This window comes from Vigna radiata, chromosome 11 (genome assembly GCF_000741045.1).
Source record: "Vigna radiata var. radiata cultivar VC1973A chromosome 11, Vradiata_ver6, whole genome shotgun sequence".
In the NCBI taxonomy this organism is placed as follows: Eukaryota; Viridiplantae; Streptophyta; class Magnoliopsida; order Fabales; family Fabaceae; genus Vigna; species Vigna radiata.
In genome coordinates, this window is record NC_028361.1 from 11034957 (window position 1) to 11045617 (window position 10661).

A 10661-nucleotide genomic window follows, 5' to 3' on the forward strand; every position below is an offset into this window, starting at 1 on the left:
AAAATCTAAACTTACTAATGTTGTGGACACTAAATACATATTTACAATTATTTTTGCCACTAAAATACTTTCTCATAAAACTTTTCTCTCATGAGACATTTTTGCAGTTTCTATTCTTACTAAAATTACGTAAATAATTACACTTTTTCCTATTTATGCGACCACTTCAACTATTAACAGAGATTCCTTTTTTCTTTCGTTAAAAAAAGTCCATTTAAATTAAAATTTATCTGAACAAAAAAACACCAATAAAATAAAAAGAAAAAAATAATGTAGCGAAAAAAGGACCAGTGGTTGCATATACAGCGCGTGTGTTAGATGAGTCGTGATTGACATGACAACATCTAAATTTCTGGTGCACAAACGTATCGATTGGGTCCACAAGAAATCAAACTTTTTTCAATTTTTTAATGATTAAATAAGAACAAAAAATAATGGACGTGTTTTTGTTGCCTATGTTCTGTTCCTTTGCGCTGCGCCTCGTAAAAACTGGCAGACAAAATACAATTGCGGGTGAAGAACCTTTGAGAGACATATGCTTCTTCGTCACAGGTAACCAACCCATTTTCTAAATTCTCCAAATTTCAAATCTTTCCGGCGCATATTATAATTTTCCCTGCTTTTTTCCCAAGCTTCACCGTGGAAATGCTGTTTTTTTAAATTGTTTTTATATACCCAGGCTATTTATTTGAAGGTGTTGTCGAGTTTTTTTATTTTGGGTTTAATTTAGTGTTTGGGTGATGAAACTGTTCTGTTTGGTGGTTTAGACTTCAGGGATGACCTAAAAAAAATTGAGATGTGAGGGTTTTGATGTTAACTTTGAGCATGTTTGATTTTGGGTTTTTTGGGATGAGCTTCTCCATAAACGCTTTCAGGAGGTAAAAAATAAACAGATTGAAATTAGTTTCTCTATATCTTGAAATTAGATTTTGCATAAATTAATTTGGAGAATCACCCTCCTGTACTTCCCAAAATTTTTATTTTTAACTTATGCGTAAGTTAATTTTTATTTATGGAGAAGTCAGTTTTTTTTTTTTTTTTTCTTTCCTTCCTAGCTTGTTCAAGCAGGCTCTGTCTAGGATTACATTAAAATATCAATTATTGTGATTTTAGCCAAATATTCACACAATTGGTTTCTTGTTGAAGAATTGGTTCATGGTTTACTGATCTAGTTGAAGTAACATTAGGTAGCTTTTTTCTTGGATAAAAATCTNATGCTGAGTTTTTCTACTACTTGCTTTTAGAGTATAAACATCCTAACATAAATCACATCACTTCAAAATTAGTTTTGAAAACATTATGGTTAACCCTCGGCTGAACTCAGTGGATTTTGTGATGCCTTCCATCAAGAGCTAGTTTCAATCACTCTAGTAGAGCATTACTGGAATTTAGGTTCAGAAATATTTACATATTTTGAATCCTTAACCTTCTGATGGTCACATTAATTAATATCAGTCTGAATGCAGGTTGCTGAATTGAAGAATTATCAAAGTCTATCAGCTGCTCTTGATCTGTGTAGAACTTGTTGGATTGTGTAAAAAGTCTGAAATACCATATTAATACATTCTCGAGTTACCGGTGAGGCCTTGGGTATCTGTTCGGACAAAGTAATGGCTCTTCCTGGTTCCCTGCAGTTGTCCCATGGATTGGGACTTTGCAGGAACCTGGGCTGCAATAAACATTCGGTACAGAATTTCTCTATAATTCTGTGTTCTTTGTGCAATGTTCATTATGTTATAATATCCATTCTCACCACTTTATGCTTTACAGAGGGCAACGGGACATGGCAAGTTACATTTATTTAGGGCAGGTCTTTCATATTCTATTTCGGTATGTTCTTAAAATATGGTGACTGTCTTGTTGCTTTCTGCTTATTCATTGTGCAGTTGAAGTATATTTTTAGCATTACACGGCTCTGTGTCCTCTTTTTAAGTTATAGAATTCTTGGTATAGTTGATTTTTGGTTCAGTGCAATTTCTGTCTATTATCATGCTTTTGTTAGAAAAACATGTTTTTAGTTTGATCTATAGATAAGAGAAAAAGGCAGAGTAGTTGAAACAAGAGTTTTAAGATTGATGTGTGATCACAAGAAAGGGCATATACACAGTGGGTGAAGACAATGATGCATTGGTGTGACGCCAATTTAGAAAACGATGGCAAAAAATTGTATATGGTGATTCTAATACACAAAGAATATTGCTGGAAGCCCCAATGAGGACAAAAGACAACCTTGTTTTAGTCCATGAAAAGGGAAGGGGATTTTATGGTGAACAATATATCTAACCTTGTGTTTTGATAGAGAATTTCACAATTTCCAAAACATTCAAATACATTGAATTTGAATTGATTTTATTTCAGATTGTTTCATTTTTCACATGTATTGTTTGTATAATGCAATTCAAATTAATTTTAATTTTCTTGTTTGGATAAATTATTTCAATTACCACCAAATTCAAAATATTATTTAAATATAAAATAATTGTTAGAAATTAAAAAAAATATATCAGTATTGATTATCTTTTACTGTCAATCTTGATTGGTGCTCTTTTTTTTGTTAAAACTTTAAAAAAAAATCATTTTATATTTGCAAGACTTTTTCTCATATTATGAAATTATTTTCAAGTTATGAAATGGTAGATCGGCCAAACCCAAGTAAGATAGCAGTGGGTCAAACTCGTCCAAGGGTAGGTTGACTCTTCCTTATTTAAAGTCAAAGTCAAGTTGATCGAGCTTAGGTTGAGTCAAGTCGATCTAGGCTCAGGTTGAGCCAAGTAGGCCTAAGCCACAATCAAGCTGAGTTGGCTGAACCTAAATTGAGTCAAGTTGGTTGAACCTAAATGGAGTCAAGTTGGTTGAACCTAAATGGAGTCAAGTTGGCTACACCCAGATCGAGTTGAGTTGACTTGGACCCAAGTCAAGCTAAGTTGGGGCAATCCCACATTTAGTCGAGTTGGGACAAGTCCACATTCATCTAAGTCAGGGCTGACCCACGTGTAGTCGAGTTGTGCTAGGCCTAGGTCAATCTTAGACTGATCAAGACCATGTCAAGTCAAGTCAGCCCAACCTAAGTTGAGTTAAGTCGACCTGGGCTCAGTCGAGTCAAGTTGCCCCATGCTCGGTGCAGTCGACTTGTCTTGTGCCCGATTTAGTCAAGTCGGCTTGAGCCTAGTCTAATCAAGTTGGCTCAGATTTGATCGAGATGAATCAACCTGAGCCTAGTCAAGTTGAGTTGAGCAGGGCCCAGTCCAGTTGAGTCAGCCCAAGCCTAGTTAAGTGAACCTGGGTAAAGGTCAAGCCAAGTCAACCCGTGCCAAGGTCGAGTCGAGTTGACTTGGGTCCAAGTCAAGCCAAATCAGGGTAGGATCATGGTTAGTCGAGTAGGGCTAGGCCCATGTCAAATCAAGTTCAGTTGGGTCCAGCTTGGTTCAGGGTCCAGGTCGGGTTGGGTCCAAGTGGGAACAAGAGAAATTGCATCTGGTTTGGCCAAGTAGAGTTGGGAAGAGACATTGGGTAAAGAGGGCCATGTCAAACTGAGTTTGGTCCAGTTGAATTGGTCTAGACTTAGGTCGACCCAAACAACGGAGATCAAAATATGAATTTGAGAATAAAAGGAATTTCAAATTCTTACTTTTTAGGTGGAAATTGAAATTCTTTAATTTTAAGTAAATCCAATTACTCTAATGAAATTCTAGATTTCAATCTCTTTCAAAATTCCTCACCCAAACAACATATTTTGTCATAAAGCATTTCAAATTCTTTAAAAAAATGAATTATCCTCTTAAAATGCCTTATCCAAACACAAGATAAGAATTTGGTTTTTAACCAAGTTTAATGACACCATGTCATCAATGTAGCCGATTTCACCTAGTGGGACAAGGTTTTCAATGTTGATCTGTAGTACAGTCCTAGGTGTTCTATTTACGTCAATGAATCTCTTAGGTCTAGTTTGGAAGCTTCTAGAGTGAGAGATTTTTTATAATAAAGCCCTACTGTCGAGGCTTTTCTAAGGTAAGAATATTAAGCTTCGTTAAGTTTATAGGTGCTTATGAAGAAGTTTGATTCATTTTCTTCCTTTATTGATTTTAATTTTCATCTCCCATAAGTGTTTGTTGAGAAGTTTATCTGAGCTGGCTAGTATGCATTAGCATTCTACCAGATTCTGCAATATTTTCAAGCAATAATGTTGATTGTTATGATGTTTCTTAGGTGCCTAGATCAATTGATGATTTAATGTTTACATTATAGTATTAAGAATAAATTGATATTGTCTTTTCAAAATTAAGAATGGTTCATTCATTTGCTTTTTGTTAGAATATACAGTGAGACAATCTTTTGTTGTAGCTCATGAGACAGGAATGTGGGGGTTTTCAATACCTTCGTCATATAAACAAGCCAACACATACATTATCGGGCAAGGGCCGATCTTTTAAGTGTCATTGTCTTTTAGTGCCAGGCCAACCAAATGATCTTCCTGCTGTTAAGGCAGCTGTTACCGTGTTGGCTAGGTAATATTTGTGTTTTTACAGCCAATTAGTGTACAAATTGAAGCAATCTACCTGTTTTTTTGTTAATATATGTTGGTATGGTTGTTTTATATATAGGAGGAAGGGAGGTAGAGAGAATGAAAGTATAATTGATATTAACTGTGTTGTATTAAAAAATTTATTGATGTGTTCATAAGACTTAGAGTACTTATCTTTATTTATACTAATCATATTCCCTCTTAGAAAGCCACAGGGCAACCAGAGTAGGAGGGTTATTGATGTCTCTTGAAAGCCACAAGGCCAGTTAGGACACGTGTCTAGGAAAATTGGGGCCTGATTGATGTCTCTGATCTCACATTGCACAATTTCAATAAAAAAATAGGTAAATATGAGTGGAGGAAGTTGTAGGTCAATAAAAAGAGAGAAATCAAACCAAACAATAAGAAGTTGGATAAGTCACAAATGGCAAAACAAAGGTCTAAACTGACAATAGTGATGGCATGACAATGGGGTATCAGCGACAGTGGCCAAGACTATTAGAAGCACACACACACTAAAATTGTATGTTGTAGGAGATAAGAACTCTTAGATGAATGAGTGTTAAGGCGTGCCAGAAAGTTATAATAACTGAACAAACCAATGAAGGAGACAACCAAAANAACGACCACAACTAAAACTGCCAGAAGTAGGNTATGAAAGCCATAAAACTGTTTGAAACACACTGGTAAATGAGAATGAAATACTAATTAATATTAACTATTATGTATAAATATGGATAAAAATGTTTGTATGTTCAACAAAAGTATAACACTAACTCTTATTTATACTAATAGTAATCCTAACCAATTAAGAAAATAAATCATGATTTGATAAGAAAATATAATAACCAATCCTAAGTTATTAATAAGGATACCTAGAGGGTAATATGAAAGAATATTATTGAATATTTCCATGTATTATAAAGTATTCGCTTGTGTGTCTTTATGCAGGTCTAGTAATTTGTTACAAAATAATCCTATCATAGTGAAGTTGATTCCTGCAATTGGCGTTATCATTTTTGCAATATGGGGTGTTGGTCCATTATTGTTCCAAACAAGGAAAATACTCTTCCAGGTTATATTGCTGTTATTATTCTTTTTTCCTGTATTAACTATTTTATCTGATTCAGTGCAATTGATACCTAACTCTGATATTGTAGAGGAGTGATAATAGTTGGAAGAAAAGTACCACTCACTATATAGTAACTTCTTACCTTCGACCATTACTGTTATGGACTGGAGCAATACTTATTTGCAGGTCTCTGTTATGATAACTATTAGATTCTGAATTTGTTATATCTTTCTTTGATGCTCTATTCTTCGTGTGCTGACCTATTCACTAACTACAGAGCATTGGAGCCATTAATTCTACCTTCAGAACCTGGTCAAGTTGTTAAGGACCGGTTGCTGAATTTTGTGAGATCATTGTCAACGGTTCTGGCCTTCGCCTATTGTTTGTCAAGGTGTGCCTATTTCCTTACCTTCATTTGATCTCCTGAAACTGATGAATATTTTGGTCACTTAATGATGCACTTAAGCACTTACATAGACTTTTCTTCTTCTTTTACTAGGGAAATGATCCGATTTTCTATTACTATGACAAACTGTGATACCTTACATATTTATTATCTCAGCTTTTTATGTGCTTTATGATGGGACCGTTCAGCTATAATTCTTTCAAGATTATCATTGTTGTAGCCAGTTTGAGTACTTTAACTGGATTTGCGGTCCCAATTTACAGTGCTTACTAAATTTTTCATCCATAAACTTATCGTGTGATTCTCTGGTGCAGTGTAATTCAACAATCACAGAAATTCTTTGCGGAGGCTACTGATGCAAGTGAGACGAGAAATGTCTGTATCTTTTCTTTTTGTATAGACAATAGACATTACAGTTATATGAATTTAAACATCATAAACATGTTGTGGATTCAATATATTTTATCACCTGTTGGCTGTCATAAATTTAAATACATATTATGACGAACGTGGTTTATCAATCAAACAGCCAGTGACATTAGTTGGGCAATATATTTGCCCTATTAAATGATAAGTAATGTTTCAGCTTTTGGATGTAGCATTTCTACCTATCAATTTATTTTATGCATAGTGAAGATTATCAATCTTCTAAATTAACTTTTATCTGCATAAAAATGAAGCACTGAGAACACTTAAATATATCATGGCTATATCTTTTGCTATGTACATAGGCTAAAATAATTTATAGTGGGTGTGTATGTATAGAAGACTAGTAGCTTGGCAACAGCATTGCCAATTGGATATGATTACTATAAAAATCTGGATTTTGGTGTATTGCTCGGTTATTTGTTATGGTTCAACTTTAATGGCATAATAAATTTTCTGTTTTTCTTAGATGGGATTCCAATTTGCTGGCAAAGCTGTTTATTCTGCAGTATGGATAGCAGCGTTTTCATTGTTCATGGAATTATTAGGCTTCTCTACCCAGAAATGGGTTACTGCAGGAGGTCTTGGGACAGTTTTGCTGACCCTTGCTGGTCGTGAGGTGTGGGATTGATTTATGTTTCTTCTAATCATCACAATTCCCTTGTATTTTAATTGCCAGAGTGTTATTGTGGCACCTGTTGACATTAAGTGTTATATATTCAGATATTTACAAACTTCCTTTCAAGTGTGATGATTCATGCAACTCGGCCTTTTGTGGTTAATGAATGGATTCAAACAAAGATTGAAGGATATGAGGTTTCTGGTACTGTCGAGGTGTGTTAAACTGTACTTTTAACTTTTGAATGTGGGAATTACTTCTGTTAAATATGTGCCATATTATTTTATATGTAATAATAACTCAGCAGAAGGACATTACAGAGTATGGTGTAGTGTTTGATACCAGTCATTATTAAATGGGCATTGATGTTTTCATGCTATGCAGCATGTTGGCTGGTGGTCGCCAACAATTATTAGAGGTGAAGATCGTGAAGCTGTTCACATTCCAAACCACAAATTTACAGTGAATGTTGTGCGGAATCTTAGTCAAAAAACACATTGGCGAATCAAAACTCATCTAGCCATTAGTCATTTGGATGTAAATAAGATTAATGTAAGAAAAAAGTTTAATTGTTTATTTTTATGGTTAATTTTTTTCACTCATATTTGAGCATTTTATGATAATTATCCCTAGATGTGACAAATGTTTTAATGCTTCTGTAGAACATTGTTGCTGACATGCGGAAGGTATTGGCCAAAAATCCTCAAGTTGAGCAGCAGAGACTGCACAGGAGAGTGTTTTTGGACAACATAAATCCTGAAAATCAGGCTCTTTTGGTTAGTATGGAGTAGTTAATCTTGCAAATCAATGATTCTATGCTAACTGAAGAGGATTTTAATTCTTAAATACTATTTTATTCTTTATCCCCGTTTTCCATAAATATTTAGCTACAGTAATCATTGTGCCATAAACAGTTTGAGGAAGAATTCATTCTGTACTTAGCTTTTTATAGATAAAATTAACTTTCAGTTCCCTAGGAAAAATCGTGTATTCTGTAATCTGTGATCTAACTTCAGTTCTTTCTATAATCACTATTCATGCTTTCAACCTACCGCGTGACCTTCATTACGATTCAATTCATTGAAAAGTTATAACAGAGCACAACGTTATCTCTATGAATCTCTAGTTTTCTTCCTCCTATTATGCTTTATATTTAGATCAATTTTAATTTATTTTTAGGTTTCATGCTAACTATCATCTTTAAATACTTGGGATATTTTTGTTAATGCCGTTTTTACTCTCCAAAATAGGGTACTTAAAATAGGTTAATGAATACTTGAAATAAGTTGATACTTGATAGTCTACATGGTTTATCGTCTAAACCTAAAAATGGTACTGCAACGTACCTGCTTTTGTTACGTGTGCATCTATCATGTTCCATCTTGTACCTATATTACCAGATTGGAACTTCCATCAATCATGATCAAACCTGACGATTGTCCATGTTTTATCTATGTAATGTATGGTAGTAATATATATTTATAACATTTCTTTTTTATGATTTTCACAGATTCTGGTGTCTTGTTTTGTTAAGACCTCACATTTTGAAGAATATCTGTGTGTTAAGGTAAGAACACTTCCTTATTTGTCTAAAATAAAACATCTGCCGTGAGATAAGCATCTCAAAAACTAGGATTTCTTTCAATTTTGTATTATTGTTCTTGGATTTAGCTGATTTTTCATCCTTTGAATTTTGAAAAATAGGAAGCAATACTGCTAGATCTTCTTAGAGTTATAGGCCATCACCGAGCCAGACTTGCAACACCGGTCCGTACCCTGCAGAAAGTATACAGTGATGCTGACCTGGATAATATACCGTTTGCAGATTCCACATTTGGTGGTGGTCCAGTCACAGTACCTAACCGCCCATTATTAGTGATTGAACCATCTTACAAAATCAATGGAGATGATAAGATGAAAAGTCGATCTGCACGACCAGTTGTTGATCAAGATAATAAGACATCGAACTCTGATGCAAATGGAAACTCTAAGACACTTGTGACATCTAATTCTGACACAAATGGAAAGACAGTTGTGACACCCAAACCCGATCCAGAAGTGGGTGAGAACAAGCCACTGAAAGTAGATTCAAACAAGGAAAACGTGGAGGTTCCAGAATCTTCTAAATCTAAAGTATCTGGTTCGGTAGTAGAAAATTCAGCCCAGAAGGACATAGATTCCAAGCAATCCAAGGGTCAGACCACTAAAAACATAAAGCCAAATATTGAGTCTGAGAATGTAGTGCCGTCCTCATCTAACAGTGCTGACAAAACTGGTGGACTTAATGCTAATATAGCATCAAAACCGCAAGGAGAAAAGAAACCTGCTGCACAGCCTCAAGCATCCAGGACTGTTCTTGAAGAAAATATAGTACTAGGTGTTGCGTTGGAAGGATCAAAGAGGACCCTTCCCATTGATGAGGAGATTGACAATGTAACATCTCGAGAGGCAAAGGAAATGGCTGCATTCCAGGGTGGAAATGGACCTCCAAAGGCTCTAGATGGAAATGACTAGTTGCTGTAACAAGTGAGTTCAACTAGTTAGTTGTTTTGAACATCAATGTTCCAAATCCAGTAGTGCACTGCTTTGAAGCAGTTTCCCACCACTAGGAAGTTGTATATATTGTCATTTTATGTGTCACACCCCTTCTACAAATGGACTCGAGCTGTATTGTCATATCATTGCATTATAATTGCTGTTTCAGCAGTATATGGAAAAGGGGTTTTCAATTGTTCAGTTATAATGTCAAATAGTTTAGTATGTATTTTTACTTTACTGGAATCACAAATGAACAACGATAAAATTTATATCTACACTTCATTTTTAAAAGAACATCAAGTATTGGGTTATCAGCACAACCTTTTCTGTTCAATAAAGTGTCAATTCTTCTGCAAAAGTATAGATTGTTTAATCAACTACCCAATTTTGAATTGCATGAAAAGCTGACTGCAATAGATTGAAAGCTTTCTAAATTTGTTGCTATTATTAACAGTTCATCTGGTGTGGTAGAAATCAACTCATCTTTGATGGAATTTCTGAAAATGCCATTGGATTGCATTTCATGTGCCTATGATAATGTAAGGATTCCAGGTGCTAGTGGGAATACTGTACAGATATCTTAGATAAACCAACCCTTAACTTTTGTGGTTTTAAAGGTGGATCTAATTAGAGATTATCATGTAGGTTTTGGTGATCTTTTAGAGATTATCAGAGAAGTTTCATACAAGGTCTAATATGCTTTATGGCAGAAATCCGTGCTCTGTGCCATGATCTCAGGCACAGTGGAATAATATGGCTTTAGTCAGATAGTGTGTGCTATTCTGACTCATTTGCCAAATTGGGGCAGCATCTACTCAGTTTTTTATTTTTATTCTATATCTCATCTCTTTGAACATAAACAAAATATGTAGAATTTTCAAAATAATTATATTTTGACGACTGGATTAGGTTAATAAATATTGTAGTTTATTGCTATTAGCATGACAGTTCTTTTAATTAATTCGTACAAGTTGTTGTATTGTGTTTATTAATTAAGTGATCCACTGATCAATTCTTGGAAATGTAAAAAGAATGTCGGTTCTTTTAATAATTTAAAAGCTAATTTTTTTTAATTATT

At 34.5% G+C, this 10661-nt stretch overlaps 1 protein-coding gene across 2 annotated transcripts; it reads left to right on the plus strand.

Annotated features, from left to right (window-relative positions):
- Nucleotides 1-416: 416 nt before the first annotated feature.
- LOC106777650 (mechanosensitive ion channel protein 2, chloroplastic) lies at nucleotides 417-9781 on the plus strand. Of its 2 annotated transcripts, none has more exons than XM_014665320.2 (14): nucleotides 417-552; nucleotides 1456-1685; nucleotides 1771-1830; nucleotides 4342-4505; nucleotides 5474-5597; nucleotides 5683-5780; nucleotides 5872-5985; nucleotides 6315-6375; nucleotides 6896-7045; nucleotides 7150-7260; nucleotides 7430-7597; nucleotides 7708-7821; nucleotides 8556-8612; nucleotides 8750-9781. In XM_014665320.2, exons 2-14 carry the CDS (start codon nucleotides 1611-1613, stop codon nucleotides 9557-9559), a joined length of 2106 nt encoding a protein of 701 aa, XP_014520806.1. In that variant the 5' UTR covers nucleotides 417-552; nucleotides 1456-1610; the 3' UTR covers nucleotides 9560-9781. The 2 variants fall into 2 exon arrangements, with proteins under 2 accessions (XP_014520806.1, XP_014520804.1); XM_014665318.2 differs by having other exon boundaries at nucleotides 1467-1685.
- Nucleotides 9782-10661: the final 880 nt, after the last annotated feature.